The 15552-nt window shown below is 40.2% G+C and overlaps 1 protein-coding gene and 1 pseudogene across 1 annotated transcript in view; one reads left to right on the top strand and one right to left on the bottom strand.

Moving 5' to 3' along the window:
• Positions 1-12980, top strand: part of Sel1l2 (SEL1L2 adaptor subunit of ERAD E3 ligase) — a 76425-nt gene extending 63445 nt beyond the window's left edge. Inside the window, exons 16-17 of the mRNA XM_045157039.1 lie at positions 11989-12117; positions 12861-12980. Of these exons, the coding sequence (XP_045012974.1) occupies positions 11989-12117; positions 12861-12980 (249 nt within the window). The remainder of the gene's footprint in view (positions 1-11988; positions 12118-12860) is intronic.
• LOC123463177 lies at positions 2977-3169 on the bottom strand (annotated as a pseudogene).
• Positions 12981-15552: the final 2572 nt, after the last annotated feature.

Below are 15552 nucleotides of genomic sequence, written 5' to 3'. Positions count from 1 at the left end.
GGATGCTAACGAGGATAGCTGCAAATTCAAGGCAGCCTGAGACTACATAGTGAATTTCAAATCATCCTGGGCTACAGCGAGACTCTAACCTTGAAAAGAACTACAACAACAACAAATAAGAAATTGGGCTGGCTATCTGACCAGAGGGGCAAGGCAGAACTCTGCAATGGTTGACCATCTTTGCCCTGCTGGTTCTCCCTACATTATCTGCTGGCTAGGAAGAGATACAAGGCTGTTTTGTAAAAGGAAAAAGAAAAAAGAGAAAAATATAAATATTAAAAAAACAAGCCGGGGGCTGGAGAGATGGCTTAGCCGTTAAGCGCTTGCCTGTGAAGCCTAAGGACCCCGGTTTGAGGCTCGGTTCCCCAGGTTCCACGTTAGCCAGATGCACAAGGGGGCGCACGCGTCTGGAGTTCGTTTGCAGTGGCTGGAAGCCCTGGCACGCCCATTCTCTCTCTCTCCCTCTATCTGTCTTTCTCCCTGTGTCTGTCACTCTCAAATAAATAAATGAACAAAAAATATTTAAAAAAAAAACAACAACAACAAAAAACACAAGCTGGGTGTGGTGGCGCACGCCTTTAATCCCAGTGCTCAGGAGACAGAGGTAGGAGGATCTCTGTGAGTCTGAGGCCACCCTGAGACTCCATAGTAAATTCCCGGTCAGCCTGGGCTAGAGTGAGACCCTACCTCAAAAAACAAAAAAAGAAAATTCCATTCACTTAGTCTGTCTCAGTATAAGAATTTTGTTTTGTTCAAGATAGGGTTTGCTCTAGCCCAGGCTGACCTGGAATTCACTATGTAGTCTCAGGGTAGCCTTGAACTCACAGTGATCCTCCTATGTCTGCCTCCCGAGTGCCGGAATTAAAGGCATTTACCAAAAATAAATTAATTAATTAAATAAATAAAATATATATATATTTAAAAAAAGGCATTTGCCACCATGCCCTGCTGCACAAAAATTGGTTTTTTTTTAATTTTTTTTTTAATTTATTTGAGAGCGACAGACACAGAGAGAAAGACAGAGAGAGAGAGAGAGAGAGAGAGAGAGAGAGAGAGAGAGAGAGAGAATGGGCGCGCCAGGGCCTCCAGCCTCTGCAAACGAACTCCAGACGCGTGCGCCCCCTACTGCATCTGGCTAACATGGGACCTGGGGAACCGAGCCTCCAACCGGGGTCCTTAGGCTTCACAGGCAAGCGCTTAACCACTAAGCCATCTCTCCAGCCCGCTGCTGCACAAGAATTTTTTGATGATACTTGAGATTAGGGCCTGAAGACCTTCTGTATCACATAGCTGGGCACTTTTCATAAACCAGCTACTTTGTGGCTGAAATCTGTATCTTTCAACTGTAAGAAGCCATCCTATTGTGGCACACTTGACATTGGGAACAGGTTGTTTAAGAAGAATCCACTAATTGGTTTACATAGCCTCCCAAGTCACCCAATTAAAGCAAAATAAACTGAAAAGTACCCAAAACAAGGTAAATCTAAGTGGATTAGTTGTACAACAGACTTCTTTCTCTCTTTCTTTTTTTGATTTTCTTTTTCTTTCTTTCCTTTTATCCCCCTTCCCCCCCAAGGGTAGGATTTCACTCTAGCCGAGGCTACTTGGAATTCACTGTGTAATCTCAGGGTGGCCTTAACTCACGGCGATCCTCCTACCTCTGCATCCCAAGTGCTGGGATTAAACGCATGCGCCACCACGCCTGGCTCCCTCTCTCTCTCAGTCTCTTTTTATTTTTTATTTTATTTATTTATTTATTTTATTTTCAAGGTAGAGTCTGCTCTAACCCAGGCTGACCTGACCTGGAATTCACTATGTAATCTCAGAGTGACCTCAACCTCACAGTGAACCTCCTACCTCTGCCTCCTAGCACTGGGATTAAAGGTGTGTGCCACCACACCCAGCTGGCAGACTTCTCATTTACTGAGCCCAGGACATTCTCAAAGTACTATTTATCAAGAGGAAATTTTTGGGCTGGGGAGATAGCTTAGCAATTAAGTCGCTTGCCTGCAAAGCCAAAGGACCCTGGTTCAACTTCCCAGGACCCACGTAAGCCAGATGCACAAGGTGGCACATGCATCTGGAGTTCATTTGCAGTGGCTGGAAGCCCTGGGGCACCCATTCTCTTTCTGTCTCTCCCTCCCCACCCCTCTTTCTCTCTCTCTCTACCTCTTTCCCTCTCTCAAATAAATAAATAAAAATAAAATATATAAAAAAGAGGAAATTTTCTTTGAATGACTTGGACATATTTTTTTTCTAAACACAAAGAATAAGGGATCTTTTCAAGGTTAACAGTAACATTGTTTATTTGAAAAGTTTATTTAAATAAGCAAATCCTAGAAAAAATACAACTTGCTAAAGAAAGAAAAATCCTAATGCTCACAAACTATTAAGAAAATCAAAAACTTAACAGAAAACATTCCCTGAAAGAGACTTCACCTGCAAATTCTGCTAGCCACTGTTAAAACTGTCAACATTATACAAACTTGCAGAACAGAAAGTCAGGGAACATCGGAACATCCCCTAATACTTTTTTATCAAGGTAGGGTCTCACTTAAGCTAGGGTGACCTGGTATTCACTGTGTAGTCTCAGGGTGGTTTCAAACTCATGGTGATCCTCCTACCTCTGCCTCCTAAGTGCTGGGATTAAAGATGTGTGCCACCATTCCTGGCTCTCCTAATACATTTTGTGAGGTCAGTGCAATCCTGACTCCAAGGTTATCCCCCTAGTTCAAGAAAAGAAAATATTGAACCAATTGCACTCATGAACAGAGATGTGAAGACCACAAACAAATTGACATTAGCAATCCAATAAAAATTCTTTTACATGAGTTGCCCTAAAAAGTATTCAGGAATTTCTTTCTTTTGGAATATTATATATATTTAAAATTTATATATATATATATATATATATATATATATATATATATATATATATACACACACACACACATTCACACACACACATATATGTAGAAATTTTTCTGGTATGGTTTGTCTTTTCAGTCATTGTCCACAAAATTCATAGGAATATGGAAGCACAGACTCAAAGGCCCAGCTTCATCTCCAATGTTGTCGAAAGAAACTGTACATCATAGGTCAGAGCCCTATGCTCCTCTATGTCACCTGGACAGAGCCTGGGGAGAGTGACCTTCCATAATATTCTAGGAGTTGTCTGGAATCCCTGAACCATAAGGAGTTTGGTTTCAAACTGTCAGGTGTCCTGGTCATTGATGAGCTTTTAAGGAGGCTAAGTAGGCAGTAACAATGAAAAAAAATTATATATATTTGTGAGGAGGGAGAGAGAAAGAGAAAAATAGAGGAAGCATGGGCATGCCATGGCCTCTTGCCATTGCACAGAAACTACAGCTGCATGCGCCACTTTGTGTATCTGGTTTTACATGGGTACTGGGGAACTGAACCTGGGTCATTAGGCGTTTTTGTTTACCATTGTGCCGTTATCCAGGTCACAATTTGGTTTTAAGGTGACTTTTCTATTTCAGTTTAATTTGGACAAAATAATACCCCCAAGTCTCAGTGTCAAGCACTGAGAAGGTAGTGTCCAACAGCTCAGGCTGCAGGGCAACCTTCCTGTAGTACGGAAAATTCTTGGATTCCTGAGGGTAGTGCCAATTGTTATGAGCATAAGTCTGCATAGGTTCAGAGAGAACCCATTAAAGTTTCCAGGTTCTTAGGTCCCAAAACAAAGAATCATTCCAGGGACACATTGTAACAGAAATACAGACAGTTTATTATAAAGAGAAAGGCACTCTGTAGAAATGGAATGGACTAGTGAGCTGTGAAAAGATGTTCAGAAGCCTTAAAGAAAAAAAGTTAACAGCCCATCTCACCCACCTACAAATTTTGAGGTCTGTTGGGCAAGGTGTATGCTCATCCTGCTTTTTTGGTGGTACTTCTGGGTTTTTTTAAAAAAATATTCTATTAATTTATTTATTTAAGAGAGAGAGGGAGAGAGTGGAGAAAAGAGAGAGACAGAGAGGAAGAGGCAGAGAGAGAGAGTGGCCTTCAGCCACTGCAAACCAACTCCAGACACATGTGCCACCCTATCTGACTTATGTGGGTACTGGGGAATCAAACCTGAGTCCTTGGGCTTTACAGGCAAGTGCTTTAACTGCTAAGCCATCTCTCCTCTTGCTGTTTTTTTTTTTCTAGTTTCTTTTTTTATTTATTTTTATTTTTTAATTTTCTTTAACATTTTCCATTATTATAAAAAATATCTCATGGTAATTCCCTCCCTCCCCCCTGACACTTTCCACTTTGAAGTTCCATTCTCCATCATATTACCTTCCCATTTCAATCATTGTACTTACATATATACAAAATCAACCTATTAAGTACCCTCCTCCATTCCTTTCTCTTCCCTTTATATCTCCTTTTTAACTTACTGGCCTCTGCTCCCAAGTATTTTTCTTCTCACGCAGAGGCCCAATCATCTGTAGCTAGGATCCACATATGAGGGAGAACATGTGGTGCTTGGCTTTCTGGGCCTGGGTTACCTCACTTAGTATAATCCTTTCCAGATCCATCCATTTGTCTGCAAATTTCATAACTTCATTTTTCTTTATCACTGAGTAGAACTCCATTGTATAAATGTGCCACATCTTCATTTTCCACTCATCAGTTGAGGGACATCTAGGCTGGTTCCATTTCCCAGCTATTATAAATTGAGCAGCAATAAACATGGTTGAGCACGTACTTCTAAGGAAATGAGATGAGTCCTTTGGATATATGCCTAGGATTGCTATAGCTGGGTCATATGGTAGATCAATCTTTAGCTGGTTTAGGAACCTCCACACTGATTTCCACAATGGCTGGACCAGATTGCATTCCCACCAGCAGTGTAGAAGGGTTCCTGTTTTTCCACATCCCCGCCAACATTTATGATCATTTGTTTTCATGATGGTGGCCAATCTGACAGGAGTGAGATGGAATCTCAAAGTAGTTTTAATCTGCATTTCCCTGATGACTAGTGACGTAGAACATTATTTAGATGCTTACATGCCATTCGTATTTCTCCCTTTGAGAATTCTCTATTTAGCTCCATAGCCCATTTTTTGATTGGCTTGTTTGATTCTTAATATTATTTAACTTTTTGAGTTCTTTGTATATCCTATATATTAACCCTCTATCAGATATATAGCTGGCAAAGATTTTTTCCCATTCTGTAGGTTGCCTCTTTGCTTTTTTCACTGTTTCCTTTGCAGTGCAAAATCTTTGTAATTTCATGAGGTCCCAGTGATTAATCTGTGGTTTTATTGCCTGAGCAATTGGGGTTGTATTCAGAAAGTCTTTGCCAAGACCAATATGTTGAAGGGTTTCCCCTACTTTTTCCTCTAGCAGTTTCAGAGTTTCAGGTCTGATGTTAAGGTCTTTAATCCATGTGGACTTAATTTTTGTGAATGGCAAGAGAGAAGAATCTATTTTCATCCTTCTACAGATATATATCCAGTTTTCCCAACAACATTTGCTGAGGGTGTCTTTTCTCCAATGAGTATTTTTGGCATTTTTATTGAATACCAGGTAGCTATAGCTACCTGGACTTACATCTGGGTCCTCTATTCTGTTCCACTGATCTACATGTCTGGTTTTGTGCCAGTACCATGCTGTTTTTGTTACTATGGCTCTGTAGTTTAGGTTAAAATCAGGTAAGGTGATACCACCAGCCTCATTTTTGTTTCTCAGTATTATTTTAGATATTCAAGTTTTTTTGTGATTCCAAATGAATTTTTGGATTGTTTTTTGTATTTCCATGAAGAATGCTTTTGGAATTTTGATACGGATTGCATTAAATGTGTAGATTGCTTTTGGTACGATTGCTATTTTCACAATATTGATTCTTCCAATCCAGGAACAAGGGATGTTTCTCCACTTTCTAGTGTCTTCTGCAATTTCTCACTGGAGTGTTTTAAAGTTCTCATTGTAGAGATTCTTTACTTCCTTAGTTAGGTTTATTCCAAGGTACTTTATTTATTTATTTTTTTTTGATGCAATTGTGAATGGGAGTGATTCTCTGAGTTCATCCTCTGTGTGTTTGTTGTTAGCATATATGAAGGCTACTGATTTCTGTGTATTTATTTTGTATCCTGCTACATGGCTGTAGGTTTTGATCAGCTCTAACAGTTCGCTAGTAGAGTCTTTAGGGTCCTTTATGTATAGAATCATGTCATCTGCAAATAATGATAACTTGATCTCTTCCTTTCCAATTTGTATCCCTTTTATGTGTGTCTCTTGACTTATTGCTATGGCTAAGACTTCCAAAACTATATTAAATAAAAGTGGGGACAGTGGACACCCTTGTCTTGTTCCTGATTTTAGTGGAAAAGCTTCCAGCTTTCCCCATTTAGTAATATGTTGGCTGTAGAATTGTCATAAATAGCTTTTATTATATTGAGATATGTTCCTTCTATTCCCAGTCTCTGTAGGAGATGATCATGTGATTTTTGTCCTTCAACCCGTTTAAATAATGTATTACATTTATAGATTTGCGTATATTGAACCATCCCTGCATCTCTGGGATAAAGCCTACTTGGTCAGAGTGAATGATCTTTTTGATATACTCTTGTATTCTGTTTGCATCTATGTTCATGAGGGAGATTGGTCTGTAATTTTCTTTTTTTGTTCTATCTTTGCCTGGTTTTGGTATCAGGGTGATGCTGGCCTCATAGAAGGAGTTTGGTAGAATTCCTTCTTTTTCTATTTCCTGGAAAAGCTTAAGAAGCAATGGTGTGAGCTCTTCTTTAAAGGTCTGATAAAATTCAGCAGTGAATCCATCTGGGCCTGGGCTTTTTTTAGTTGGGAGATTATTGATAACTGTTTGGATTTCCATGCTTGTTATAGGTCTATTTAAGTGATTAATCTCATTTTGATTTAATTTAGGTAGGTCATATAATCAAGGAACTCAACCATTTCTTTGAGATTTTCATACTTGGTGGAGTATATGCTTTTAAAGTATGTCCCTATGATTTTTTGAATTTCTCTGGAATCTGTTGTGATGTTACCTTTTTCATCTCTGATTTTATTAATTTGTGTCTCTTCTCTCTTTCTTTTGGTCAGATTTGCTAAAGGTTTATAAATCTTGTTTGTCCTTTCAAAGAACCAACTCTTTGTTTCATTAATTCTTTGGATTTTTTTTTGTTTCTATTTCATGAATTTCTGCTGTAATCTTTATTATTTTTTCCTGCCTACTGATTTTTGTTTGTCTTGTTCTTCTTTTTCCAAGGATTTAAGGTGAAGCATTAGGTCGTTTACTTGCAACCTTTCTAATTTCTTAATATAGGCACTTAAGGCTATAAATTTACCTCTTAGAACTGCCTTCATTGTGTTCCAGAGATTTTGATATGTTGTGTTCTCATTATCGTTTGTCTCTATAAATTTTTTGATTTCCTTCTTGCTTTCTTCATTGACACATTCATCATTTAGTAGTGTATTGTTTAGTTTCCATGATTTTGTGTGTGCTCTATAGCCTTTCTTGCTACTGATTTGTAGTTTAATTCCATTGTGGTCAGATAGAATGCAAGGAATTATTTCAATTTTCCTGAATTTGTTAAGATTTGCTTTGTGTCCTAATATGTGGTCTATTTTAGAGAACGTTCCATGTGCTGCTGAAAAGAATGTATATTCTGCAGCCTTTGGATGAAATGTCCTGTATATATCTGTTAACTCCATTCCTTCTATGACCTCATTTAGTCCAGATGCCTTTCTGTTTATTTTTTCCCGGGATGAGTTGTCAATTGCTGAGAGTGGGGTGTTAAAGTCATCCACCACCACTGTGGTGTTATCTGTGACCTTAGTTCTAATAGTGTTTGTTTGATAAAATTGGGAGCCCCCATGTTAGGTGCATATATGTTTAAGATTGTAATGTCCTCCTGTTGGAGTGTACCCTTAATCAATATAAAGTGACCTTCCTTATCTTTCTTGACTAACATTAGACTAAAGTCTACCTTGTCAGATATTAAGATAGCAACCCCTGCTTGTTTTCTAGGCCCATTTGCTTGAAACACCGTCTTCCAACCTTTCACCCTAAGATAATGTCTCTCCTTTGTAGAAAGGTGAGTTTCTTGGAGACAACAAATTGTAGGATCCTGCTTTTTAACCCAGTCTGCAAACCTATGTCTTTTTGTTGGGGCATTGAGGCCGTTGATATTAAGAGATATTATTGAAAGGTGTGTATTTATGTTTGCCTTTTTTTTTTTTTTTTTTTTTGTGGTTCTGGTTCTACCTGTGCCCTCTTGTGTTAACTAGTATTTGAGTATTGCCTATTTTTTCTAGGTTCCTTGTATGTGTGCTTTTCCTTTTCTTCAGCATGGAGGATTCTATCAAGTATTTTCTGTAGAGCTGGTTTTGTCTTCAAATATTCCTTTAACCTGCTTTTGTCATGGAATGTCCTTATTTCTCCATCTATTTGAATGGATAGCTTTGCAGGATAAAGTAACCTTGGTTGACAGTTGTTATCTTTCAGAAATTGGAATATATCACTCCAATCCCTTCTGGCTTTAAAAGTTTGTGTTGAATAATCTGCTGTAATCCTTATGGGCTTGCTTTTGTAGGTAACCTGATTTTTCTGTCGAACTGCTTTCAATATTTTTTTCTTTGGTGTGTGTGTTTCGAAGTTTGATTATAATATGACAAGGAGAGATTCTTTCCAGGTTTTATCTGGCTGGGGTTTTAAAGGCTTCCTGTACCTTCATTAGCACCTCTTTCCCAATTTGGGGGAAATTTTCTTCTATGATTTTGTTGAAGATGCCTACTATGCCTTTGGAGTGTAATTCTTCTCCTTCTACTGTGCCCTGAATTCTTATATTTGATCTTTTCATAGTGTCCTGAATATCTTGAAATTCCCACCCCATACTTTTCTCTAAGTTTGTCTTTCTATTTGTTGGACTGTATTAGATCTGCCACCTGGTCTTCTAGCTTAGATATTCTGTCCTCTCCTTCATCCATTCTACTGGTGAGATTTTCTACAGAGTTTTTTATTTTATTAACTGTGTTCTTCATTGCTAGTAATTGTGTCTGGTTTTTCTTTATTATTTCTATTTCCTTATTTATGTCTTATATTCCCTTCATTTCATGAAATTGGTGTCCTGTGTCTTCTTTGATTCGTTTGATTTCCTCTTTAAGTTCCTCTTTGACTCCTTTGATTTGTTCTCTGACTTCTTTGACCATATTTACAATCATTCTTTTGAAATCTTTCTCAGGCATTTCCTCTAACTCATTCTCACTGGAGGTCATTTCTGATGCATTCATACTTTTAGGTGGATTTATATCGCCTTGCTTTTTAGTGTTTTTTTTGTGTTATAATGTATATATTTTTGCATCTTTGATTAAGTTAATGCTTGGATTTTCTAGCTAACTGGGTATTCTTAGCTGTATCAATTGATTTGATTTTATATATTTTCAAGGTAGGAGCTTAAGGTGTTAGGTGTGGCTCTTAAGACTCTCAGCGTATCTACAAAGGTGTTCCTAGGGGTTGAGTTTCCCTGCTATGGGAGTATTCAAGTAGGCTGAGTGGAATAAAATACAGGTAGATTCTAAAAGTTAACTAAACACTGTACACATTCAATCAAAAACAGCCCCAAGTATGTATGCAAGAGTAGTTATTATAACAACCAGATCCTCTACCAACAAAGAGGTTAAGATTTCTGGTCTGTTGAGAGATCCAAGTCAGCTTGTGACCAAGTGAGACCCTTCCCTGGTGCAATCCCAGATACCTTGGATGATTTTGGTCTCAGTCAAGTTGCTGCCTGGTCGTCAGGCTGCTGTTCTGATTTCTGGAGCTGGGCACTGGCTTTTCCTGCAGAGCAAACCGAGCCTGGCAAGTGTGGCCCTGCAGATCAGCACACCCGCTGCTGGAACTGCTGCTGCTAAAGCTGCCGCTGCTGGGTCTGTAGCCTCTGCTGCTGAAGGTGCTGCTGCTGTAGCTGCCGCTGCTGGAGCCACCACTGCTACTGAAGCTGCTGCTGCTGTAGCTGCCACTGCTGGAGCAACCGCTGCTGCTGAAGTTGCTGCTGCTGGGTCCACTGCTGCTGCTGCCACTGAAGCTGCTGCTGCTGGGTCTGCCGCTGCTGCCTCTGAAGCTGCTGTTGCTGGGTCTGCTGCTGCTGCCGCTACTGGTTCTGCTGCTGCTGGGGCCGCTGTTACCAGTGCTGGAGCCACTGATGTTGCTTCCGGACTCTGCTCCTGCTTAGGTCCCACTGTTCGCTCAAGTTTGCGTGGCTGGGGCCCAGGACTGCTGCTCTGTTCGCTGGAGCTGAGCACAGGTGGTGGGGGAGAGGAGGGAGCCGCAGGTGCTCTGGTTCTCTCACTGTTCCATGTGTTCTTCTACCTCGTGGTCGGCTCCTTCGTTGCTCACTGCTGCTCTCCCTTCATGTTTCCTGAGTTGCAGAGAGCTCCAGTGTGAGTGGAAGCTCCCCACACCTGGCTTTTCCTGCGGCTGAGCTGAGCCTGGTGGTTTTCTGGCACGCTGCTGGCAGCCTCGGTTGGCGGAGCTGCCAGGGCCACTTTTGCTGGCCTGTGCTGGCTCTGGATGCTCTGGATCTTTCTGGTTTTTAATTACAAATCAAGTGACTGAATGGTGCTGCTTGTGCCTTAGGAAAGCAATGAATGTTGATTAATAATGAATGCCTCAGAGACAGGCATAGTGATGCATAGCTAAAATCCCAGCACTTCAGAGGTGGAGGCAGTAGGATCAGGAGTTTAAGGCCATCCTCAGTTACAAATGAAGTAAAAATAAAGCAAAAAAAAAAATAAGCCATAAGCAGGTGAAAATAAAGAAGTTACATACCTTGGCATGATTTAAGTCCCTAAAAATATACTCATTTGAGGAATCAAATGAGAAATCAAATTCCAGCCCAAGAACCAAAATAGCTCATTTATTTATTTTGTATTATGAAATCCTATGATGTAGTAGGCACTTTATTAAGCACTAAGAATTCGGGGTTGGGCTGGAGAGATGGATCATCAGTTAAGGCAATTGTCTACAAAGCCTAAGCAGTTGGGTTTCATTTCACATAGCCAGATGCATAAGGTGGCACATGTTTCTGGAGTCCATTTGTAGTGACTAGAGGCCCTGGCCCACCCATTCTCTCTATCTGCCTCTTTCTCTCATAAATAAATTTAACTTACAAAATAAAGAATTCAGGATTGAACAGATAGACCAAGTCCTTCCCTTCAAGGACCTGATGACAGGTGAATGAACAAATTATGTAACTTTGGGTATGGTAAGTACCAGAAAAATGGTTACAAATGATTACTATTTAGCTATCTAGACTTTAATTTTATCTAGGAAACTGCAATCTATTATCTACAGTTCTTTGCTCCTTTCTTTGGAAGCTTTTTGAGGCCTGCATTAGTTTTCTATGGCTGCCATAAGAAATCATCACTCATTTAATGACTTCAAGCAACACATGGTTTCTTTAGGTCAGCAATCTAGGTGGTTTGCCTGTGCTAAGACTCACATGGCTAAAACTAAGGCTACATTCTCACTGGAGGCTCTGGGGAAGAATCCATTTTCAAGCTTATTTGGGCTGTTGACAAATTAAGTTCCTCAAAGTTGTAGGACCAAGGATACTATGTCCTTGATAGGTCTTTGAATTACTGTTCATTATTTCATGGCTTCTCCCAGCAATGGCAAGTTGAGTCACTCCTGTGTTTCGATGCTCTTTTTCCATCTGCCACATCTGAGTTTCTTTTGTCTTTTCCCCGGTATACACTGTGTTTAAAGCCTCATATGATTATATTGAGTCTACCTGTATAAGCAGCACCACTTATCTTAAGGTTTGTAATTTTAATGACATTTGAAAAGTTATGTTTGCTATGTAATATGACATATTCACAGACTTCAGGAATGAAGGTCTGAACAGCTTTGGGCACCAGTCTACCTACTAAATGCAAATTATGATATTTCTAACAGTAGTTTCTGTTTCTCCTTCAGAATCTATTCCTAATGAAGATGGGCTGTTCTCTTTCTAGGATATTCACTTGGCCAGGAGATTATATGACATGGCTGCTCAAACAAGTCCAGATGCTCACATACCTGTGTTCTTTGCCCTCATGAAACTGGAAACTATGCATTTGCTCCAAGATAACATATTTGTTAATGTAAGTTTGCCTCAAATAGGTCATGAATCTCTGAAAATGCCTATGAGCAACTCATTGACAAAGTGTTAAGTCTTCCCAAAGAAGTATTTTTCTGGACTAACTTCCCTTCGATAAGTAAATTTAAAGTCTTATATTTCCCATACAGAGCAATTCTACTTGTTATACTGAGTATGTGTTGACACTTTGTAGTACAACCAGTGAATTAATTCAGTAGATACTCTTTTCAGCACATACTACGTTCAAAGCCATAGACAAAGTAGATGTACTAAATATACTCATTCAAAACATAGTTCTTGCCATCAAACTCTGACACTGGTAAGCAGATGGCAGGTGGTAGATTATATCACAAGGAGCTATGATTTGAAAAAATAGAAATTAAGTTTTACAGTATTTTTTTTGAAACAATTTCATTATGTAACCAAGACTGACTTGGAACTCACTTTGTGGCCCAGGCTGACCCCAAACTTGTAACCCAGCCTCCCCAGTGTTGGTATTACAGGCATGTACCAACATGTCCAGTGAAATTTTATAAATCCTTGAGGTTATTCTAAATGTGGTAGTGAAGTTTCCATGAGAATTAAGCCAGTGAAGATCACTCCTTCTAAGACAGAATGGAGCTAGGGGAATGGGTGGGGAGCAGGGTGGTGGTGGCGGATTTGGGAGGAGAAATGATTCTGTCTCCACTGGGAGGTTGAGATTTTTTATTTTTATTTATTTTTTGACTGAATGTTTCTTGCCAGCAGTTTATAATGAGATGGAAATGGATGAAACTGGACACCACCCTGGGACCATACTGGGATTTATATGTGATTGGCCTAATTGTTGTCATGCTGATCTTCTTGTTTAGAAATCGCCATACATAGTCTCTGTGTCACCATAAAACCTGCTCATGTGCTCATGCCAAGCTATCCTCACTAAATAAAGAATTTCCTCATCCAAATCAAGGGTCTGTGGCAGATTTTCCATACATGGTATGATGGAATATGGACAAATCTTAAGTCCTGTCCTAAAGACACAAATTCAACCTTCTTATTTAGCTGAGGAGACTATGGGGGAGATACTGAGGACTGGCCAGCTAAGACTTTGATACAAACTTGTCATCTTGGTGATCTTGTCCTGACTTACAGATAAAGACCACCATCTTCTTGCTATTATAAGAAAGGTGTCCTCTTTTCATAAGAACAAGTTGAGTTTCCTGGCCACAAAGAAAAACTAAGATGAAGAGAAAAGTGAATTTAGGCAATGTAGGAATATAGCCCTCTCAGAAGATGACAGGTAGATATTGCACAAATAGATCTTGGAGGAAATGATCCTGTGAGGCATACTGAAGTCCTGATGAGCAAGTGTGCCTTAGGGCATGCCATGCCTAAGCAAGGGAAGAGTGGGGCCATAGAGGGAGATGGCCACAACTTCCTAGGCATAAGTTAAGATGTTCAGATTCTCTGGCTCCTCTGATAGGGCAAATCAGGGCCCAAAAGTGGGAGGCAAAATAGGTGGACAAGAAGCAAGCAAAAGGATCATGACTTTGTTGAGACAAAGGCTTGAATTCCAGGCCTATAACTCCTTAGCTACTTAACTTTTCAACCTCAGTTTACTGATTGAGAAGATGGGAAGAATAATGCCTATCTCAGAGAGCTGATGTCAGGAGTGAATGAAGTGATATATGCAAATGGAATAGCAGAGGTCCTGGCACCTAAAGTGAATGCCATAAATGGTAGTTTTGAATAACCTTTTAAAACTCATGGCAAAATCCAGGCATACACCTGCAATCCTAGCACTTGGGAAGCTAAGGCAGGAGGATTATCATGATTTCAAGGCCAGTTTTGGTTACATGTACATTCAAGGCCAGCCTGGGCTACAAAGTGAGACCTAGTCTCAGACACAAACAAAAAGAAATGGCTGGTGTAGAAAACTTAGTTATTAAAGTGCTTGCCTTGCAAACATGAGAACCTGAGTTCAAAACCCACAACCCACTTAAAAATGCCAGGCATAAACCAAGCGTGGTGGCACATGCCTTTAATCCCAGCACTTGGGAGGCAGAGGTAGGAGGCTCACCATGACTTCAAGGTCACCCTGAGACTATATAGTGAACTCCAGGTCACCCTGAACTAGAATAAAACCCTACTTTGAAAAAAAAAAAAAGCCAGGCATGGTGGTTCATGTCTATAATGGTAGCTCTGGAGTGGTAGAGATAGGGAGATCCTTGAAGCTCATTGACTAGGAAGTTCTAGCTTAATTGGTGAGCCAATGAGAGACTCTGTCTTAAAAAGAGGCAGATGGGGCTGGCGAGATGGTTCAGCAGTTAAGGCATTTGCCTGAAAAGCCAAGGGACCTGGATTCAATTTACAAATACCCATGTAAAGACAGATGCATATGGTGGTACATGTATGTGGAGTTCCTTTGCAGTGGCTAGAGGTCCTGGCATGCCCATTTTCTCTCTCTTTCTCTCTCTCTCCCTCTTTCTCTCTCAAATAAATGAAAAATAAAGAAAAAAAATTAAAGATATTTTGAAATATTTTATTCATTTATGAGAGAGAGAGAGAGTAAAAGGGGGCACCAGGGCCTCTAGCCATTGTCAACATGCTTTGATAGAAAAAGATCTGCTTACTTACTTAAAATTCTAACACAGGGGGCTGTAGAGATGGCTTAGTGGTTAAGGCACTTGCCTGCAAACCAAAGGACTTTGGTTCGATTCCCCAGGGCCCACATAAGCCAGATGTACAAGGTGGTGCATGTGTCTAGAGCTTGTTTTCAGTGGCTGTAGGCCCTGTCATGCCCATTCTCCCTCTCTCTCTTTCTCTCTCTCTGTCTCTCTCTCTGCCTCCCTCTCTCTCAAGTTAGAGTAGCCTTGCTGTAGTGTGTGCTGATCTGGAATTCACTATGTAGTCTCAGAGAGACTTTGAACTCACAGTGATCCACCTACCTCTACCTCCTGAGTGCTGGACAGTCTGGATTCTACCTGCATGCTACAGAAGCACACCTTTTGCTCTGGCTTCCTGATTGACCAGCCCCTGGGTCCCCAACACCCTGTTTCCCTGAGCCAGAGGATGCATAGGCCACTGTAGGAGCTGACCTTTTGCTCTGAGCTCTACAGCTTCCCCACTCATGGTTCCCAAACTCCTAATTCCCCTGTGCTGAAGAGTGTACACAAGTGGAATGATTAGGCCTGAGCTCCCAGTTTCCCAGGTAACCTTGTTTTGGTCACAACATCCACAATCTGCATCTGTGGTTATAATCCCATCCTACTCCAATCTGATTCAAATTTCAAATAGAACACTCATTGAAGATCTTATAAGGGCAAACACTTGCTTCCTCCTTAATAAAATACAACTCTTAGGTGAAAATGGGTAGACTACAATGCAAAACACAACAATAACAAAAACATAAAAGTCAGAAAACTGAGAGATCTCCAGGATAGCTAGCCCCACAATGGAA

This window comes from Jaculus jaculus, chromosome 8, assembly GCF_020740685.1.
Source record: "Jaculus jaculus isolate mJacJac1 chromosome 8, mJacJac1.mat.Y.cur, whole genome shotgun sequence".
Classification (NCBI taxonomy): domain Eukaryota; kingdom Metazoa; phylum Chordata; class Mammalia; order Rodentia; family Dipodidae; genus Jaculus; species Jaculus jaculus.
Note: the sequence above shows the minus strand (reverse complement) of the source record. Positions and strands in the feature narration are given on the sequence as shown.